This window comes from Oncorhynchus mykiss, chromosome 9 (assembly GCF_013265735.2).
Source record: "Oncorhynchus mykiss isolate Arlee chromosome 9, USDA_OmykA_1.1, whole genome shotgun sequence".
Lineage (NCBI taxonomy): Eukaryota > Metazoa > Chordata > Actinopteri > Salmoniformes > Salmonidae > Oncorhynchus > Oncorhynchus mykiss.
In genome coordinates this window covers 71,922,090-71,944,589 of record NC_048573.1, presented here as the reverse complement: position 1 = coordinate 71,944,589, position 22,500 = coordinate 71,922,090, and the positions used below count along the sequence as shown (strand labels likewise).

The following is a 22,500-nucleotide window of genomic DNA, read 5'->3' as shown; positions in this document are numbered from 1 at the left end:
TGTGTGTGTGTGTGTGTGTGTGTGTGTGTGTGTGTGTGTGTGTGTGTCCGTGTGTGCGTGTGTGTGTCCGTGTGTGCGTGTGTGTGTCCGTGTGTGTGTGTGTGTGTGTGTGTGTGTGTGTGTGTGTGTGTGTGTGTGTGTCCGTGTGTGCGTGTGTGTGTCCGTGTGTGTGTGTGTGTGTGTGTGTGTGTGTGTGTGTGTGTGTGTGTGTGTGTGTGTGTGTGTTGTGTAGCACTCCCTCCTCTTCATTAATCTACCCACTACAGTTACACAACACACCTCCTGGGAGGAGACCGAGAATGGATTCATTATTATATTACATCTATTCATGCTTTTGTCTTTTGTTGTCACTTATCATGAAAGATGACCTCTTAGGAAATGTTCTCCGACATTTAGATTTCTGTCACGCCCTGATCTTAGTATTTTGCGTTTTCTTTATTATTTTGATCAGGCCAGGGTGTGACATGGGTTATTTTTGTGGTGTGTTTTGTCTAGGGGTTTGTTGTAGGTATTGGGATTGTGGTTAGTAGGGTTGTCTAGAAAAGTCTACGGAGTGGTTCTCAATCAGAGGCAGGTGTTTATCGTTGTCTCTGATTGGGAACCATATTTAGGCAGCCATATTCTTTGAGTGTTTTCGTGGGTGATTGTTCGTGTCTCAGTGTTTGTTTGCACCAGATAAGGCTGTTTAGGTTTTCACGTTATGTTTTTTTGTATTGTTTGTGTTTATGATCTTTTATTAAAAGATGTATTGAAATAACCACGCTGCATTTTGGTCCGCCTCTCCTTGGACGGAAGAAAGCCGTAACAATTTCTGTAACGTTCAACCTACTTTATTTGGTGATAGAATCGTATGGTACATTGCACTTTGGTTTATGTCGAGGTCAAGTTCAGGACATTTTAGTATACAGTTAATACATTTTTATTAATTACAATTACATGTAATTGACATGTGTTTAAAGAACACACAGAATGGACTACCATATAGCCATAGAAAGAGATGTTATGTTAATGTACAGTCTATTCTATTGTCTCTGTTGGTCTTGTATCAAATCAACATTCAATTTGTCACAATGCACTGAATGCAACAGGTGTAGGTAGACCTTATTGTGAAATGCTAACTTACAATGCAGTTTTAAGAAAATATTGTTATATTTTCAATATTTGTTTTATTTTTTTAAAGTAGCAATAAAATGACAATAGTGAGGCTATATACAGGGGGTACCGGTACAGAGTCGATGTGTGGGGGGCACCGGTTAGTTGAGGTAATTGAGATATGTACACGTAGGTAGAGTTATTAAAGTGACTATGCATAGAAAATAAACAGTGAGTAGATAGTCCGGGTGGCCATTTGATTAATTGTTCAGCAGTCTAGTGGCTTGTTGGTCGAAGCTGTTAAGGAGCCTTTGGGACCTAGACTTGGCGCTCTGGTACCTCTACAATTTTTGGGGCCTTCCTCTGCCACTGGCTAGTACAGAGGTCCTGGATGACAGAAAGCTTGGCCCCAGTGATGTACTGGGCCGTGCGCACTACCCTCTGTAGTGCCTTGCGGTCAGATGCCGAACAGTTGCCATACCAGGCGGTGATGCAACCAGTTGCTCTTGACGGTGCAGCTGTAGAACTTTTTGAGGATCTGGAGACCCATGCCAAATCTTTTCAGTCTCCTGAGGAGGAATAGGCTTTGTCGTTCCCTCTTCACAACTGTCTTTATGTGTTTGGACCATGTTAGTTTGTTGGTGATGTGGACACTGAGGAACTTGAAACTTTAATGAGAGCAAGGTTCTGGTGCCTCGTACACTGATACCACACAGTAACTCTATTTATAGAAATGTTTATTCTGGAACCAATTCCGCTGAGTAACCTCTCTATGTCTGCCATTACCAGCAGTACTGAATGTGTCATGCTTAGTGTTGGAAAATTATGGGAACTTTCAATACATTCCCTGATTTTCTAGAAATCCTGGTTGGAGGCTTCCGGATTTCCTGCTTCTTCCTTCCTGATTCCGCTAATCCTCCAACCGGGATTTCTGAAAAACCATGGAATTTATTGACAGTTACCAGAATTATTTTCCGACCCTAGTCGTGCTGCAGTGCTATGCTTCTCACACAGTACTGAATGTGTCATGCTGCAGTACTGTGCTGCTCACACAGTGTTTTGACTATCAGCGTAGGAGTCATTTAACACTGAGAGAAAGTAGCGATAAACGGAGACATTTTGGCACATCCATACTGACTGGTCAAGAACATTTTTCTTGCTCGTTTTGAAGTAATGTCCTGACATTTAGAACGTCTGTACAGCCCAACGGGCCCTGGTCAAAACAAGTTTTTAATTTTAATTTTATTTTACCTTTATTTAACTAGGCAAGTCAGTTAAGAACAAATTCTTATTTTCAATGACGGCCCAGGAACAGTGGGTTCTCTGCCTGTTCAGGGGCAGAACGACAGATTTAGTACATCATAAAGGGAATTAGATTTGTAATGCAGGTGTCATGTCTTTACTATCATTAACTGAAGACTGATAGTTTTTTATCAAAGATTCTCTGTAATTAGTTATTACGCGATTAGACTGATTAATCATGTAACTGTAATGAACTAGGAAGTCGGGGCACCAAGGAAATATATTCAGATTACAAAGTTATAATTTCCTAAAATAACTTTTCAGATATTTTATCTGATCAATTAGTCTTTGAATTAATGAATTATTTACTTTACCTCACGTTAGTCTCATTCCAAACGTCGTAAATTGTTGGTTATCTGCACGAACCCAGTCTTCACTATGAGTCATCCATACATCAATTGTCTTAAATCATTTATTTATTACTAACTAAGTAATTCACAGAAATGCATAAACAAACAAACAAACAAACAAGGTAAATATGGTTACAAGCAATGATAGGAGAATGTGCCCTAGTGGGCTAAACCAGCATGGTGGCTTGTTAGACAAAAGGGGAAGTGGGGGTCGACTAAGAAGTCACTACAAAGTGATAATTATAAGAATTGAAATGTTAATCCTTTGCACGTGAACGCTCACTCAATCGGGAACAATTGCAATCAATATATACAGTGCCTTGCGAAAGTATTCGGCCCCCTTGAACTTTGCGACCTTTTGCCACATTTCAGGCTTCAAACATAAAGATATAAAACTGTATTTTTTTGTGAAGAATCAACAACAAGTGGGACACAATCATGAAGTGGAACGACATTTATTGGATATTTCAAACTTTTTTAACAAATCAAAAACTGAAAAATTGGGCGTGCAAAATTATTCAGCCCCCTTAAGTTAATACTTTGTAGCGCCACCTTTTGCTGCGATTACAGCTGTAAGTCGCTTGGAGTATGTCTCTATCAGTTTTGCACATCGAGAGACTGAAATTTTTCCCCATTCCTCCTTGCAAAACAGCTCGAGCTCAGTGAGGTTGGATGGAGAGCATTTGTGAACAGCAGTTTTCAGTTCTTTCCACAGATTCTCGATTGGATTCAGGTCTGGACTTTGACTCGGCCATTCTAACACCTGGATATGTTTATTTTTGAACCATTCCATTGTAGATTTTGCTTTATGTTTTGGATCATTGTCTTGTTGGAAGACAAATCTCCGTCCCAGTCTCAGGTCTTTTGCAGACTCCATCAGGTTTTCTTCCAGAATGGTCCTGTATTTGGCTCCATCCATCTTCCCATCAATTTTAACCATCTTCCCTGTCCCTGCTGAAGAAAAGCAGGCCCAAACCATGATGCTGCCACCACCATGTTTGACAGTGGGGATGGTGTGAGCTGTGTTGCTTTTACGCCAAACATAACGTTTTGCATTGTTGCCAAAAAGTTCAATTTTGGTTTAATCTGACCAGAGCACCTTCTTCCACATGTTTGGTGTGTCTCCCAGGTGGCTTGTGGCAAACTTTAAACGACACTTTTTATGGATATCTTTAAGAAATGGCTTTCTTCTTGCCACTCTTCCATAAAGGCCAGATTTGTGCAATATACAACTGATTGTTGTCCTATGGACAGAGTCTCCCACCTCAGCTGTAGATCTCTGCAGTTCATCCAGAGTGATCATGGGCCTCTTGGCTGCATCTCTGATCAGTATTCTCCTTGTATGAGCTGAAAGTTTAGAGGGACGGCCAGGTCTTGGTAGATTTGCAGTGGTCTGATACTCCTTCCATTTCAATATTTCGCTTGCACAGTGCTCCTTGGGATGTTTAAAGCTTGGGAAATCTTTTTGTATCCAAATGCGGCTTTAAACTTCTTCACAACAGTATCTCGGACCTGCCTGGTGTGTTCCTTGTTCTTCATGATGCTCTCTGCGCTTTTAACGGACCTCTGAGACTATCACAGTGCAGGTGCATTTATACGGAGACTTGATTACACACAGGTGGATTGTATTTATCATCATTAGTCATTTAGGTCAACATTGGATCATTCAGAGATCCTCACTGAACTTCTGGAGAGAGTTTGCTGCACTGAAAGTAAAGGGGCTGAATAATTTTGCACACCCAATTTTTCTGTTTTTGATTTGTTAAAAAAGTTTGAAATATCCAATAAATGTCGTTCCACTTCATGATTGTGTCCCACTTGTTGTTGATTCTTCACAAAAAAATACAGTTTTATATCTTTATGTTTGAAGCCTGAAATGTGGCAAAAGGTCGCAAAGTTCAAGGGGGCCGAATACTTTCGCAAGGCACTGTATATTTACGCTCAGTGTATCGTCTTTCGTAGAATTGTCCGTCTCTCTCCCTCTCTCTCTGTCGTGGTTATCGTGGATAGTTCAGAGTGACATTCATTAATTTGTTATAGACTTGTTCTTATTCTGTCGGTATCGATAGTCTAAGAGTTTAACCACATGGTATGGTTAAAAGATTCAGCTGGGCTCAGGGGCGGTCCTCTGATTTAGTTAACTCCAATCCCCCTTTTGAGTTTTCCTTCATTAAACAGTCCAAAATCATATTACACAATTCTACAAACAGTATCATACTCACTCATTCATCTTATACAACAATTAGATGTAAACCTCAAATCTGAGGCTATTATATAAACAGCTTAATGGTAATGTTGCCACACTATCTCCCATGAGCTTCCCCAAGTTGTGACAAACGGACCAGTTCATAGCTGGATTCTTCACCGATCTTTTATACTTTCTCCGGAACATGAAATTTGTTCGTACCTCAAGTTCTGTGAGGTGGAAGGAATTGCTTTGTGCTCTATGAAAATGTACTCTCTCTATACTGTGTGTCCATGAGGAGATCCTCAGGAATTTACGACGTCTCTCTGACCACAGCAACCTAGTTGAAGGAGAAAAGGGGGAGGCAGGGAGAGGGGGATGGGGCTTGCTATACCCAAAGAGGCCAACATCATGACACAGGCAAATGTCTCCAAATTGAACTTTGCATACCTGTCTCAGTCCTGCTAACGTTGCCTACCTGTCTCGGTCCTGCTAACGTTGCCTACCTGTCTCGGTTCCTGTTAACGTTGCCTACCTGTCTCAGGTCTGTTAACGTTGCCTACCTGTCTCGGTCCTGCTAACGTTGCCTACCTGTCTCAGGTCTGTTAACGTTGCCTACCTGTCTCAGGTCTGTTAACGTTGCCTACCTGTCTCAGGTCTGTTAACGTTGCCTACCTGTCTCGGGTCTGTTAACGTTGCCTACCTGTCTCAGGTCTGTTAACGTTGCCTACCTGTCTCAGGTCTGTTAACGTTGCCTACCTGTCTCGGTCCTGCTAACGTTGCCTACCTGTCTCAGGTCTGTTAACGTTGCCTACCTGTCTTGGTCCTGCTAACGTTGCCTACCTGTCTCAGGTCTGTTAACGTTGCCTACCTGTCTCAGGTCTGTTAACGTTGCCTACCTGTCTCAGTCCTGCTAACGTTGCCTACCTGTCTCAGGTCTGTTAACGGTGCCTACCTGTCTCGGGGCAGTTGAGTTCTCAGGGTCCTTGACATTTGGCCTTGTCTTCTCCATGTTTTGACGCTAAAAGAAAGACATGCCATCTGAAAACACAATTCACCATCCCTGCTGTTACACTGTTCCTCTCACATGGATTCGTCTGGTTGGCAGCTTGGCCTATGTGCATAACGGCTGCATAGCCTAGTGTTCTCTTGACACTCAGTCAGGACACAGCAGCTATAAAGGCCACAGTGTGGTCTTGAAGGTCGTAGAGTGAAGAGGGGGGTTTATCAGCCTGTCTGTTTTTCATAACACTAGTTGGGTCTAAGCCGTCATGCCTCTGTGGAATGTAGACACAGGTGACGTTTGTGTGTGATGTGTTTTATGAGAGAGAGCGAGATAGCAAGAGATTTTAGTGTAATTCTGGTGGCCCTTCGTTGGCTGTGGAGGGATTATTGATTTACACTTCCTGTCCTGTCCTGTTCTGTCAATACCTGTCCTGTTCTGTCATTTCCTGTTCTGTCAGGTCATGTTATGTCCTGTTCTGTTCTTTCCTTTTTTGTCAGGTCCTGTTCTGTCAGGTCTTGTTTGGTCCTTCCATGTTCTGTCATAAAATGTTCTGTCATGTCCTGTCCTGTTCTGTCAATACCTGTCCTGTCCTGTTCTGTCCTGTTTTGTCATGTCATGTCCTGTTCTGTCATGTCCTGTCCTGTCCGTTTTTGTCAGGTCCTGTTCTGTTAGGTCCTGTGTTCTCCTGCCTTGTCATAAAATGTTCTGTCATATCATGTCCTGTTATGTCCTGTCCTGCCATGTCCTGTTCTGTCATCTCCTGTTTTGTCAATACCTGTCCTGTCATTTCCTGTTCTGTTATGTCTTGTTCTGTCATGTTCAGATTTGTCATGGCCTATTCTGTCCTTTTTTGTCAGTTCCTGTTCTGTTAGGTCCTGGTCTGTCATCATGTCCTGCCCTGTTCCGTCATGTCCTGTTCTGTCAATACCTGTCATGTCCTCTTCTGTCCTGTCATGTTCTGTCATTTTTAAAATTTTATTTTACCTTTATTTAACTAGGCAAGTCAGTTAAGAACAAATTCTTATTTTCAATGACAGCCTAGGAACAGTGGGTTAACTGCCTGTTCAGGGGCAGAACAACTGATTTGTACCTTGTCAGCTCGGGGGTTTGAACTTGCAACCTGCAACCTGCCGCCGTCATTTCCTGTTCTGTCCTTTTTTTGTCAGTTCCTGCTCTGTTAGGTCCTGTGTTGTCTTGCCATGTCCTGTTCTGTCAGGTCCTGTTCTGTCATGACCTGTTCTGTCATGACCTGTTCTGTCATGGCCTGTTCTGTCTTGTCCTGTCCTGTTCTGTCAATACCTGTCATGTCCTGTTCTGTCATGGCCTGTTTTGTCCTGTTTTGTAATGTACTGTCATGTCCTGTTCTGTCTTGGCATGTCCTGTTCTGTCATTTCCAAATTTGTCAATACCTGTTCTGTCATGTCCTGTTCTGTCCTGTCCTGCCATGTCCTGTTCTGTCATGTCCTGTTCTGTCATGTTCTGTTCTGTCCTGCCATGTCCTGTTCTGTCATGTCCTGTTCTGTCATGTCCTGTCCTGTCATGTCCTGTCCTGTTCTGTCCTGCCATGTCCTGTTCTGTCATGTCCTGCCATGTCCTGCCATGTCCTGTCATGTCCTGTTCTGTCATGTCCTGTCATGTCCTGTTCTGTCATGTCCTGTCATGTCCTGTTCTGTCATGTCCTGCCATGTCCTGTTCTGTCATGTCATGCCCTGTTCTGTCATGTCCTGTTCTGTCATGTCCTGTTCTGTCATGTTTTGTCATGTCCTGTTCTGTCATGTCCTGTTCTGTCATGTCCGGTTCTGTCATGTTTTGTCATGTCCTGTCCTGTCATGCCCTGTTCTGTCATGTCCTGTTCTGTCATGTCCTATTCTGTCAAATGGTGTGGTATTAGTGGTGGCACTTTAAGTGGTTTTAATGTTTTTCTATACCTATACTGATGTTACACCTTCCTCTATACTTAGCATGTTGTCTACTGTTACACCTTCCTCTATACTTAGCCTGTTGTCTACTGTTATACCTTCCTCTATACTTAGCCTGTTCTCTACTGTTACACGTTCCTATTTACTTAGCCTGTTGTCTACTGTTACACCTTCCTCTGTACTTAGCCTGTTGTCTACTGTTACACCTTCCTCTATACTTAGCCTGTTCTCTACTGTTACACCTTCCTCTATACTTAGCCTGTTCTCTACTGTTACACGTTCCTATTTACTTAGCCTGTTGTCTACTGTTACACCTTCCTCTGTACTTAGCCTGTTGTCTACTGTTACACCTTCCTCTATACTTAGCCTGTTCTCTACTGTTACACCTTCCTCTATACTTAGCCTGTTCTCTACTGTTACACCTTCCTCTATACTTATACTGATGTTACACCTTCCTCTATACTTAGCCTGTTCTCTACTGTTACACCTTCCTCTGTACTTAGCCTGTTGTCTACTGTTACACCTTCCTCTATACTTAGCCTGTTGTCTACTGTTACACCTTCCTCTATACTTAGCCTGTTGTCTACTGTTACACCTTCCTCTGTACTTAGCCTGTTGTCTACTGTTACACCTTCCTCTATACTTAGCCTGTTGTCTACTGTTACACCTTCCTATGTACTTAGCCTATTGTCTACTGTTACACCTTCCTCTATACTTAGCCTGTTGTCTACTGTTACACCTTCCTCTATACTTAGCCTGTTGTCTACTGTTACACCTTCCTCTATACTTAGCCTGTTGTCTACTGTTACACCTTCCTCTATACTTAGCCTGTTGTCTACTGTTACACCTTCCTCTGTACTTAGCCTGTTGTCTACTGTTACACCTTCCTCTATACTTAGCCTGTTGTCTACTGTTACACCTTCCTCTGTACTTAGCCTGTTCTCTATTGTTACACCTTCCTCTATACTTAGCCTGTTGTCTACTGTTACACCTTCCTATGTACTTAGCCTATTGTCTACTGTTACACCTTCCTCTATACTTAGCCTGTTGTCTACTGTTACACCTTCCTCTATACTTAGCCTGTTGTCTACTGTTACACCTTCCTCTGTACTTAGCCTGTTCTCTACTGTTACACCTTCCTCTGTACTTAGCCTGTTGTCTACTGTTACACCTTCCTCTATACTTAGCCTGTTCTCTATTGTTACACCTTCCTCTATACTTAGCCTGTTCTCTACTGTTACACCTTCCTCTCTACTTAGCCTGTTGTCTACTGTTACACCTTCCTCTATACTTAGCCTGTTGTCTACTGTTACACCTTCCTCTATACTTAGCCTGTTCTCTACTGTTACACCTTCCTCTATACTTAGCCTGTTGTCTACTGTTACACGTTCTATTGACATTCACTAGGGGATCACAGAGGCCAGGGGAGCCGAAGTCTGTGACCTGCTCAGCCATCTAAGAGACGGAAGAATATTTTTAGTTATAGAATGACTATATGGGTATTGGACTGCAGTGTAGGCTTATAGGCCTATGGTCCCTGAGACAGATATAGCTAGCTATAAGATGATGACGGCTATAGGAATGGATGGCTGCCTATTGAGGCTTAGACTATAGCCTGGTCCCAGGTCTTGTATATTACAGCACAAACAGATCTGGGACCAGGTTAGGCAGGACCATGTTGGCTATAAAGGACAAACAGATCTGGGACCAGGTTGGCTATAAAGAACAAACAGATCTGGGACCAGGTTAGGCAGGACCAGGTTGGCTATAAAGGACAAACAGATCTGGGACCAGGTTAGGCAGGACCAGGTTGGCTATAAAGGACAAACAGATCTGGGACCAGGTTGGCTATAAAGAACAAACAGATCTGGGACCAGGTTGGCTATAAAGGACGGGGCATCATATTGGGTTAGCTTTCTGCCGTGTTTGAGAAGTTAAAGCCCTTTGGATCAGTTATCTGTACAGCTGACACTGCTATCTTGATTGTCTTGATTTTCTTGATTTTTTTTCTCCTCTGTTCTGGCCTGTCTGCACCTCCCACAGATCAGTCAGGCCTGTTGCCCTAGCGACTCCACACAGATCCAGAGTGTACACACACGGAGCCAGAACTGTTGTTCCTTTAGACAAGCATGCATCGAAACTTTGTTCATTTGCACAATGCCTCTGATTCACATACGCTTGTAAATATCTAAACTCACCAAAAATGACATTCGGTAGCTCCTACCTACGGTGCATTCGGAAAGTGTTCAGACCCCTTGACTTTTTCCACATTTTGTTACGTTACAGCCTTATTCTAAAATTCATGAAATTGTTTTTTTCCTCATCAATCTACACACAATACCCCATTATGACATCACAATACCCCATTATGACATCACAATACCCCATCATGACATCACAATACCCCATCATGACATCACAATACCCCATCATGACATCACAATACCCCATCATGACATCACAATACCCCGTCATGACATCACAATACCCCATCATGACATCACAATACCCCATAATGGCAAAGCAAAAACGGGTTTTTAGACATTTTTTTGCAAATGTATCAAAAATGTCAAACTGAAATATCTCATTTACATAAGTATTCAGACTCTTTACTCAGTACTTTGTTGAAGCACATTTGGCAGCGATTACAGCATAGAGTCTTCTTGGGTATGACGCTACAAGCTTGGCACACCTGTATTTGGGGAGTTTCTCCCATTCTTCTCTGCAGATCCTCTCAAGCTTTGTCAGGTTGGATGGGGAGCGTCGTTGCACAGCTATTTTCAGGTCTCTCCACAGATGTTCGATCGGGTTCAAGTCCGGGCTCTGGCTGGGCCACTCAAGGACCTTCAGAGACTTGTCCCGAAGCCACTTCTGCTTTATCTTGGCTGTGTGCTTAGGGTCTTTGTCCTTTTGGAAGGTGAACCTTCGCCCCGTCTGAAGTGTTCATGATTTTAATATGCAAAAACACTCAAACAAAATAACAAAAGTGAAAACGAAAGCGCACAGATCTGTCAGGCAAAAAAACTAAACAGAAAACAAGATCCCACAAACTCAGGTGGATATATATATATATTTTTTTAATTTAACCTTTATTTAACTAGGTCCCAGATCTTGTATATTACAGAACAAATTCTTATTTTCAATGACGGCCTAGGAACACTGCCTGTTCAGGGGCAGAACGACAGATTTGTACTTTGTCAGCTCTGGGGTTTGAACTTGCAACCTTCTACTAGTCCAACGCTCTAACCACTAAGCTACCCTGCCGCCCCAGTATGCTCCTTAGCATATTTAGCTATCAGCCACCGTTGAAATTTGCATGTAATTGTGCTAATTTTTTTAGCATTCTGGTAATAGATGCCCAATGGGCAATTTAGAGTATTTTTTGGGCATACCCTTGTGTACTAAGCCGTTAATACCATAAATCGCGTGATGAGAGAAGGACTGTATGACGATATGAACATCTGGATACTGCCAACCCTGCCCTCATTTCCCTTTTTATTAGCTAGAAGGCCTGTCTGATTAGGAACATACAACAGCTTTATAATCTTGCCTCAGGTAGATAGGGAAGGAAAGGGATATCTATATTAAATGTCTTCCGCATTTAACCCCTCTGAATCAGAGAGGTGCAGGAAAATGACGAGCACGAATAGATTAAGCAAGGCAGGACAAATAGTTTGTACTGTGTGTGTGTGTGTCTGTGGGGTTTTGTGTGCTGTGTGTCTGTGGGGTTTTGTGTGTGTGTATCTGTGGGGTTTTGTGTGTGTGTGTGTGTGTGTGTCTGTGGGGTTGTGTGTGTGTGTGTGTGTGATGTGTGTGTGTGTGCTGTGTGTCTGTGGGGTTTTGTGTGTGTGTGCTGTGTGTCTGTGGGGTTTTGTGTGTGTGTGTGATGTGTGTGTGTGTGTGTGTGCTGTGTGTCTGTGGGGTTTTGTGTGTGTGTGTGATGTGTGTGTGTGTGTGTGTGTGTGTGTGCTGTGTATCTGTGGGGTTTTGTGTGCTGTGTGCAGGGGTGTCAAACAAATGGCCTGCGGTTCTAGCTAGCATGTAGTTGCCAAGGACGAGACCAAGACCGACAGAGGGAGAGAGGAGGGATTGTTCAGGTCAGATAGTTTGGACACCCTCGCCTCCTACATGTTGGCCATTAGAAATGATGTTAATCTCCACACAGAAACCTCCCCCTATCTGTCTGGTCTGAGGTGTGTGTGTGTGTGTGTTCAGTAATAATAACCCAGTAGCAACGTAACATCAGGGACACACAGTCAGAGAAACACAGGACCATCACTCAGTCAGAGAAACACAGGACCATCACTTAGACAGAGAAACACAGGGACCATTACTCAGACAGAGAAACAGAGGGAAAGAGCTAGAGACCAAGAGCTGATCATGGAGAAGGTCAAACAGGGAACCATAACACATAGAAACCCACAACATGGATATGGGCCTGGGCATCGGCACGGGATGGAGCAGGTAAGTAACCTACTCCATATGAAGTCACTTACCGTAATGACTCTTTATCTAGACCTATAGACTCAGTTATTCAATAGTTGAATTGTTTTAGTCCAGAATATGTCTGTACTCTGTTATCAGATACCTACTGGATAAGACCTTTACAGTTGTGTTCTTCTCTGTGCTGATTGGCTCTGGCTTTCACGCTCTCATCTGGGTTTAATCGTTGGCCATCTCTTCAAGTTTGGGACTAAATTGAATTGTAGATGATTAGCTCGTGTTATAAGAAGCACAGATTTGATTGCAGATACAATGTAGAGGTCAGGATTCTCTAATTCACTGTGATCAAGGTTAAGAGGAAAAACTGTTGGAGTAGTGGTTATTGCCATAGAAACAGGAGATCACTAGTTCCATGATTATTACTCTGTAACAACTATGGTTTTGAGAGAGAGAGAGAGAGAGAGAGAGAGAGAGACACACACACAGGGAGACACACAGAGAGAGAGAGAGACACAGAGAGAGAGAGACAGAGAGACCATGTTAGGGAAGGCAGAACATTGAAATGCACCCTACCTAGATGCAAAGCAAACACCGAATGCTTTCCCACTAAAACGAGAGAGCCCTCTATAGACCACACGTCCAGTTGCCAAAAACAGCCACATGCAGAGTTCCCCACTCCGTGCTGTTTTCTGTCTTTAAACAAGAGTTTATAGTCAGGTTATGAAAGTTCAATGGATAGCTAGCTGTAGGCTACTAGCTCCTACTCTTGAAACTACTAAGTAAGTATATAACTATAACTAACCAACTCTACTTATCACTAACAGGCCATCTTTAAGAGTTTCAGACATGGTTGTAAGTGAATGGATAGCTAGCTGTAGGCTACTAGCTCCTACTCTTGAAACTACTAAGTAAGTATATAACTATAACTAACCAACTCTACTTATCACTAACAGGCCATCTTTAAGAGTTTCAGACATGGTTGTAAGTGTCAACACATGACATTTGTTTCTGTGTTTTGTGTCAGATCTCTCTATAATATTGTCACTCAAAATACTGGTTTTGACGTAGGTACCTTTTTATTATAAAGCATGGATGACTCTGCAATGACTGACCCTAAACACATGAGTGTGCTTCATGTAACCCATAATAGCCAAGTGACTGTAGTTATTAGTCTGCCTTATCTCTTACATGTTGTGTCAACTCATCCATCTTCACACATGTCGTTTTCAGTATAAACACGACCCCCAGACGTCTCAAATATAACAACAAGACCGTACAGGAAGCTGACCTATGTATGTATGGTTGGTTGGCCGGGGTTCAGGAAGGTTGTCACGTTGTGTTGAGTTGCGTACGTTAATAGCTGAGGGACACATTTTTAAAGAAGTAATGTCTGCAACTCTTGCTTAGGGATCAAACCTATAGACATTACACACACACACACACATAGACACAGACACACACACACATACACACACACACACACAGACAGACACACACAAACCTAGTGTCGCATACTTGTTGAAGTAGAGTTTTGGTGGACATTGGACAGTGTGGTTCTGTTGAAGTGTCATTGAGGAGTGAGGACACTATCTATTAATTAAATGTTATGAGGTGAAATGACCACAGGGAAATCACTGTTACATCAGTGTCTGAAGGCTGAGTTGCAAGCTGGCCAGGGACGATGCTCTGTGTCTGACCCTACGCTGCTCCCAGCCTGTCGTGTTGTGTGTGTTTGGTGTCAGGTTGGGTGTGCCGACAACAACTAAAATATAAGGCTATCCCATGCAAGTGGACAATAAAGATCTATTCTATTTCTGGGGTCTACTTTAGGTACAGGACAGGTTTCAATGTTTATTATCCTGATGGAACCAGTCTGATCGCTGTCTTCACCATTCTGTTATCCTGATGGAACCAGTCTGTGTATGTCTTCCGTGCTGTGTGTCTTTCTGCCTGTCCACACTGATCTGTGTGTGTGTGTGTGTGTGTGTACTTTCACAGAGAAGTGTGTCAGTCCAGACTGATCTGTATGTGTGTGTGTACTTTCACAGAGAAGTGTGTCAGTCCAGACTGATCTCGTAACATCAGAACAGGGAGTGTCTACATAGTAGAGGATTATTTAAATCTCTTTAACTTTCACACCTACTCAGTGGGAATGAATGAATGTTCCATGGGGTTGGTTTACCATTCACTTTGATAACAAGTTTATATACAGTAACGAGCTCTGGTTTGGTCAAATACAATGTGATTATCTTTTATATTTACTGAAGCTAGAGTCTTGCGCTAAACATGATCCAATCACTATTTGCTCAAGGTTTGTCACGTCTTCACATTGTATTAAAATGTCTCTTATCCGTCCACTGTCCGCATTGTGATCAGATTAGCTGGTGTCTCCCTGTATGCAAATTGTTTGCAAATTATTATTTCAAAATAAGATGTATTTATTTGTTTTAGGTCAACCTGTCAATGATTTTAGGGGCCGGTATAATGATAAATACATTTTGTATTTTTATAGGCAAGTCAGTTAAGAAAAAAAATCTTATTTACACTGATGGCAAAACCCAAACCCGGACGACACTGGGCTAATTGAGTGCCGCCCTATGGGACTCCCAATCACGGCCGGTTGTGATACAGCCTGGAATCGAACCACGTCTGTAATGACGCCTCTAGCACTGAGATGCAGTGCCACACAGTTAGACCTTTGGAGGTGGGCAGAAAGATCACAATGTGTCTTTTTAATCATCTACACCTGACAATGTGGGTTCAATCAGAATGTGTCTTACTACATAATAATATGATGTGATGTACCGCATGACAGAGGCCATGACACATCTACTTGTATGCAGAAGAGTTGGAGTCAATTCAATTTAAATTACAGTCAATTCAGAATGGAAAGGCATTGAAGATAATTGGAATTTCAGTGCACTTTGTAAATTGACTGGAGTTGAAGTGGAATTGACCCCAATAACTACCGTGGGATATGCATCAACAACAACCTTGGGAAAATCCTCTGCATTATCATTAACAGTAGACTCGTACATTTCATCAGTGAAAACAATGTACTGAGCAAAAGTCAGATTGGCTTTTTTCTAAATGACCATACGACAGACCACGTATTCACCCTGCACACCCTAATTGACAAACAAACAAACCAAAACAAAGGCAAAGTCTTCTCATGCTTTGTTGTTTTCAAATAAGCCTTCAACTCAATTTGGCATGAGGGTCTGCTATACAAATTGATGGAAAGTGGTGTTGGGGGGGGGGGGACCTACGACATTATTAAATCCATGTACACCAACAACAAGTGTGCAGTTATAATTGGCAAAAAAACACACATTTCTTTCCACTGAGAGGTGGGGTGAGACAGGGATGCAGTTTAAGCCCCACCCTCTTCAACAAATATGTCAACGAATTGATGGAAAGAGAGTATTGCGATTCAAGACTGATTTTATTGTGATGTGATGTTCCAAACATATTGCTCACCATACAGTGCCATGAGAAATGATTCACACCCCTTGACTTTTTCCACTTTTTCCATTTTGTTGTACAGCTTGAATTTGTGTTACTGGCCTTCACACAATACCCCATAATGTCAAAGTGGAAATATGTTTTTTATAATTTTTTACAAATTAATTAAACATCTAAAGCTGAAATGTCTCGAGTTAATAAGTATTCATCCCCTTTTTTTATGGAAAGCCTAAATAAATTCGGGAGTAAATATTAGATTAACAAGTCATGTAATAAGTTGCTTGGACTCACTCTGTGTACGATAATAGTGTTTAACTGTACCCCACACATACAAGTCGAGCAGTGGATTTCAAACGAAGTTTCAACCACAAAGACTGGCAAGGTTTTCCAATGCCTCGCAAAGAAGGGAACCTATTGGTATATGGGTCAAAATGTTTGAATTCATTAATTTTAACACAAAAAACCCTGTTCCTGAAGAGCTACTGTCCTGTAGGTTTTCACTCCAACCCTGTTCCCGAAGAGCTACTGTCCTGTATGTTTTCACTCCAACCCTGTTCCCGAAGAGCTACTGTCCTGTAGGTTTTCACTCCAACCCTGTTCCCGAAGAGCTACTGTCCTGTAGGTTTTCACTCCAACCCTGTTCCTGAAGAGCTACTGTCCTGTAGGTTTTCACTACAACCTTAATCTAGTGCACCTGATTCTAATAATTATCTGATTAATCAACTGAATCAGGTTAGTTAAACTGGGGCTGGATTAAATACCTACAGAGGGTAGCTCTCCAGGAACAGGTTTGGATTAAATGACTACAGGAGGGTATCTCTCCAGGAACAGGTTTGGATTAAATAACTACAGGAGGGTATCTCTCCAGGAACAGGTTTGGATTAAATAACTACAGGAGGGTAGCTCTCCAGGAACAGGTTTGGATTAAATACCTACAGGAGGGTAGCTCTCCAGGAACAGGTTTGGATTAAATACCTACAGGAGGGTAGCTCTCCAGGAACAGGTTTGGATTAAATACCTACAGGAGGGTAGCTCTCCAGGAACAGGTTTGGATTAAATACCTACAGAGGGTAGCTCTCCAGGAACAGGTTTGGATTAAATACCTACAGGAGGGTAGCTCTCCAGGAACAGGTTTGGATTAAATGACTACAGAGGGTATCTCTCCAGGAACAGGTTTGGATTAAATACCTACAGAGGGTAGCTCTCCAGGAACAGGTTTGGATTAAATACCTACAGAGGGTAGCTCTCCAGGAACAGGTTTGGATTAAATACCTACAGAGGGTAGCTCTCCAGGAACAGGTTTGGATTAAATGACTACAGGAGGGTAGCTCTCCAGGAACAGGTTTGGATTAAATACCTACAGAGGGTAGCTCTCCAGGAACAGGTTTGGATTAAATGACTACAGAGGGTAGCTCTCCAGGAACAGGTTTGGATTAAATGACTACAGTATCTCTGACCCATTACAGGCTGACTGACTACAGTATCTCTGACCCACTACAGGCTGACTGACTACAGTATCTCTGACCCACTACAGGCTCACTGACTATCTCTGACCCACTACAGGCTGACTGACTACAGTATCTCTGACCCACTACAGGCTGACTGACTACAGTATCTCTAACCCACTACAGGCTCACTGACTACAGTATCTCTGACCCACTACAGACTGACTCACTGACTATATCTGACCCACTACAGGCTGACTGACTACAGTATCTCTAACCCACTACAGGCTGACTGACTACAGTATCTCTGACCCATTACAGGCTGACTGACTACAGTATCTCTGACCCATTACAGGCTGACTGACTACAGTATCTCTGACCCACTACAGGCTGACTGACTACAGTATCTCTGACCCACTACAGGCTGACTGACTACAGTATCTCTGACCCACTACAGGCTGACTGACTACAGTATCTCTGACCCACTACAGACTTACTGACTACAGTGTCTCTGATCCACTACAGACTTACTGACTACAGTATCTCTGACCCACTACAGACTTACTGACTACAGTATCTCTGACCCACTACAGGCTCACTGACTACAGTATCTCTGACCCACTACAGGCTCACTGACTACAGTATCTCTGACCCACTACAGGCTCACTGACTATCTCTGACCCACTACAGGCTGACTGATTACCTCTGACCCACTACAGGCTGACTGATTACCTCTGACCCACTACAGGCTGACTGAATAAAGTTTCCACCATAATGTCAACTGAAGACTAATTCATGCCTCAAACTTCTTCTTCTTGTTCTTCAGATCCAGTTTGCGGAGGATAAACAGGAGTTTCAGAAGTACCCCACTAAGGCCGGCCGGCGCTCCCTGTCTCGCTCCATCTCCCAGTCCTCCACAGATAGCTACAGCTCAGGTAGCTACCACACACTAGAGTTGGGTGATATCCCGATTGTTCGTACCGTCATACCGTTTCTGTACCATACCGGTGTATACAGTATTACCAAATGTGTATTTAAAAAAAAAACAAAAAAAAAAAAACATTTTAGGCAACGGAGATCTTGATCCAGGAGGAGGTGTATCTGCTGTGTCTTGACATCCAGCCACTTAGCTAAGCAAGTTGTCAAACCAAATACGTAGCTGGAGCCCAGAGCTGGATAACATTTATTTGACACATCTCAGATGTCTTATAGTTTATACTTAACTGATAGAGTTATAAGCAGTGACGTAGCACGGAATTTGAAAATCATACCGAAATACCCCGGTATATGGTTTAAACGGTTTATCGCCGAAGCCTAACACACACACATACACACACACACACACACACACACACACATGACTACTGTGCTAGGTGCTGGCGATTACCAGGGTGGTCAAATTCCTTCCACTGAAGACCATGTCAAGGTACTAACTACACTGTCTTCTATAGACTGGTATACCATTGAGGAAGATCTATTGATCTGTCTTCTGTAGACTGGTTTACCATTGAGGAAGATCTATTGATCTGTCTTCTGTAGACTGGTATACCATTGAGGAAGATCTATTGATCTGTCTTCTGTAGACTGGTTTACCATTGAGGAAGATCTATTGATCTGTCTTCTGTAGACTGGTATACCGTTGAGGAAGATCTATTGATCTCAGTTAATATTTAATGATTGTCTAATTCTATCTTCTATTTTAGCTCTGACCATAGAGATATACACTGTAGGTGTGACTTTAACGAACAAAGGCTTCATTATGTGTCTGACTCTTTATCCCCTCAACACAATGTCCAGCTGCGTCCTACTCAGACAGCTCAGATGACGAGACCTCTCCTCGGGACAAGGCCCAGGCCAACTCCAAGGGCAGCAGTGACTTCTGCGTTAAGAACGTCAAACAGGCAGAGTTCGGCAGACGGGAGATCGAGATCGCAGAGCAAGGTGCAGAATCACTGGTCTTGCATTCACTTTCTGGCATCGTTCTGATTGCAACTATGATAGATGTGCAACCAGGCCAGCCCAGTACAGCTCTGCTGGGCTCAGTATTGTCAAAAGGGTCAAGTGGAAAGAATTGACATAGGATCAAGGGGATAGAGGGTACAGAGAGTGTTTGGCGCCTCGTCAAGGACTGACTCTGGATCAGTAATTATAAGGCAGCGGTCATAGAGAGGAGCTCAGACTGACTCTGGATCAGTAATTATAAGGCAGCGGTCATAGAGAGGAGCTCAGACTGACTCTGGATCAGTAATTATAAGGTAGCGGTCATAGAGAGGAGCTCAGATTGACTCTGGATCAGTAATTGTAAGGTAGCGGTCATAGAGAGGAGCTCAGATTGACTCTGGATCAGTAATTGTAAGGTAGCGGTCATAGAGAGGAGCTCAGATTGACTCTGGATCAGTAATTGTAAGGTAGCGGTCATAGAGAGGAGCTCAGACTCGTATCACATGGCATCCATTCTGCTGTGCTGAGTTTTAACGACTGATATCGAAGTCATAAAGCAGGTGATGACCTCACTGGACCTGTGTCAGATAGACAGTGGTGTCCAGGGAAACAGGAGCAGGTCTGAACCTCTGTCTGTCTCTGTCTGTGTCTGTCTGTCGGTCTGTGTCTGTGTCTGTGTCTGTCTCTCTCTGACTGTGTCTGTCTGTGTGTCTGTCTCTCTGACTGTGTCTGACTGTGTCTGTGACTCTGACTGTGTCTGTGACTCTGACTGTGTCTGTGACTCTGACTGTGTCTCTCTCTCTGACTGTGTCTCTCTCTCTGACTGTGTCTCTCTCTCTGACTGTGTCTCTCTCTCTGACTGTGTCCGTCCTCTCTTTCTCTCTATGGTTGTGCAGATCTAGGCGAAGTGCCTAGGTCTCAACAGCTGTTCCTGTCAGTTCTGCTCTAACTAACCCTATAGCCGTTGCCTAGGTCTCAACAGCTGTTCCTGTCAGTTCTGCTCTAACTAACCCTATAGCCGTTGCCTAGGTCTCAACAGCTGTTCCTGTCAGCAATGCTCTAGTGAACCTGCAGTGGTGTAAAGTATTTAAGTAAAAATACTTTAAAGTACTACATAAGTAGTTTTTTTTAGGTATCTGTACTTTACTATTTATTTTTTTGGACAACTTTTACTTCAATACATTCCTGAAGAAAATAATGTATTTTTTGCTCCATACATTTTCCCTGATACCCAAAAGTACTCGTTACATGTTTAATGCTCTGCAGGACAGGAAAATGGTCCAATTTAATTATGCACTTATCAAGAGAACACATGGTCCTCCCTACTGCCTCTGATCTGGCGGACTCACTAAACACAAATGCATCTTTTTTTTAATGATGTCTGATTGTTGGAGTGTACCTGTGGCTATCCATACATTTAAAAAACAACGTAAGTATATTTAGAACCAAATACTTTTAGACTTTTTTTACTCAAGCATTATTTGAATGGGTGACTTGCACTCTTACTTGAGTAACTTTCAACCTGCAGGCAATATGGAGGTGATCTTGTGGGTTTTACTGTCTCACTGGCCTCTCTTTTTCAATATTATGATAAATCTATCTTCATATTCCTGCCTCTCTCGTTCACTGGTGTACTCTCCCAAATCCTTTCATTCTGACTCTCACTATCTCACCCCCTCTCTCTCTCTCTCCCCCTTTTTTTTTATTTTTATCTCTCCTCCTCTCCGCACGCCCCCCCTCCTCCTCTCCGCACAGATATGTCAGCCCTGATCTCGCTGAGGAAGAGAGCCCAGGGGGAGAAGCCTCTAGCTGGGGCGAAGATAGTGGGCTGCACCCACATAACAGCTCAGACTGCAGTACGTCAACTTGCTCTCTCCTCCACCCAATGTTGCCAACTTGGCAACTTTAGCCAGTTTTCAGACCCCCTCCAGCGACTTTTATTGGTAAAAGAGGCTAGCGACAAATTCAGCTACTTTTCAGGCTGCCTTTGGGGAGTTTTGCCACCAAGAGTTTCAGTGGTTTTGATGGCATTTAGCGACTTTTCTCACTGAATTCTGCACCACAGAAGAGTGGGAGAAGCTGTCTGTTTAACAGAAGTCACAGCAGCAAGGCAAATTGGTGATGTGAGGTCGCAACGGCAAAACATCTAGTGAATTCTAGCGTCAAATCAAGAAACCAAAAGTGGATCTCACTGAAAAATAGTTGGTAACACTATACAATCATACCACACCATACTTCATCTTAGATTTAAAGAATACCCCTCTACCGTACAACATCTTAGATTTAGAGAATACCTCTCTACCGTACAACATCTTAGATTTAGAGAATACCTCTCTACCGTACAACATCTTACCTTATACTGTCTTTGGCTTTCCTGGTAGTCTAGTCTACTTGATCAGACATCCAGTTTTCATGAACAAAACATATGGCACTTGACTCCTGAAATAGCAGCATGATTGTTGGGTCTTGTTTAGATTACTTGACATGAATGTATTTTATGTGTGTTAGTGTATGTGCTTATTTTGTAAAAATGGTAATAATGTGAGTAATATTTTATTTATGATGTAGGCTGTTGTTGTTTTGTTGTCCTGTTTGGACCCCAGGAAGAGTAGCTGCTGCCTTGGCAGGGACTAAATGGGATCCTTCATAAACTCCAGGAAGAGTAGCTGCTGCCTTGGCAGGGACTAAATGGGATCCTTCATAAACTCCAGGAAGAGTAGCTGCTGCCTTGGCAGGGACTAAATGGGATCCTTCATAAACTCCAGGAAGAGTAGCTGCTGCCTTGGCAGGGACTAAATGGGATCCATAATAAACCCCAGGAAGAGTAGCTGCTGCCTTGGCAGGGACTAAATGGGATCCTTCATAAACTCCAGGAAGAGTAGCTGCTGCCTTGGCAGGGACTAAATGGGATCCATAATAAACCCCAGGAAGAGTAGCTGCTGCCTTGGTAGGAACTAATGGGGATCCATAATAAACCTCAGGAAGAGTAGCTGCTGCCTTGGCAGGAACTAATGGGGATCCATAATAAACCCCCAGGAAGAGTAGCTGCTGCCTTGGCAGGAACTGATGGGGATCCATAATTAACCCCATGAAGAGTAGCTGCTGCCTTGGCAGGAACTAATGGGGATCCATAATAAACCCCAGGAATAGTAGCTGCTGCCTTGGCAGGAACTAATGGTGATCCATAATAAACCCCAGGAAGAGTAGCTGCTGCCTTGGCAGGAACTAATGGGGATCCATAATAAACCTCAGGAAGAGTAGCTGCTGCCTTGGCAGGAACTAATGGGGATCCATAATTAACCCCATGAAGAGTAGCTGCTGCCTTGGCAGGAACTAATGGGGATCCAAAATA

General features: G+C 43.0%; 1 protein-coding gene and 1 long non-coding RNA gene across 2 annotated transcripts in view; one reads left to right on the top strand and one right to left on the bottom strand.

The window, feature by feature from the left end:
* The window catches only part of LOC110532803 (S-adenosylhomocysteine hydrolase-like protein 1), a 48,556-nt gene that overhangs the window by 10,957 nt on the left and 15,099 nt on the right, over positions 1-22,500 (top strand). Inside the window, exons 2-4 of the mRNA XM_036988925.1 lie at positions 18,034-18,142; positions 19,005-19,148; positions 20,904-21,004. Of these exons, the coding sequence (XP_036844820.1) occupies positions 18,034-18,142; positions 19,005-19,148; positions 20,904-21,004 (354 nt within the window). The remainder of the gene's footprint in view (positions 1-18,033; positions 18,143-19,004; positions 19,149-20,903; positions 21,005-22,500) is intronic.
* Positions 8,156-8,765, bottom strand: LOC118966113. The gene is made up of 3 exons (XR_005053364.1): positions 8,558-8,765; positions 8,306-8,521; positions 8,156-8,204 (listed from the first exon to the last, which is right to left on the bottom strand). It is a non-coding gene; the product is annotated as an uncharacterized LOC118966113 (long non-coding RNA).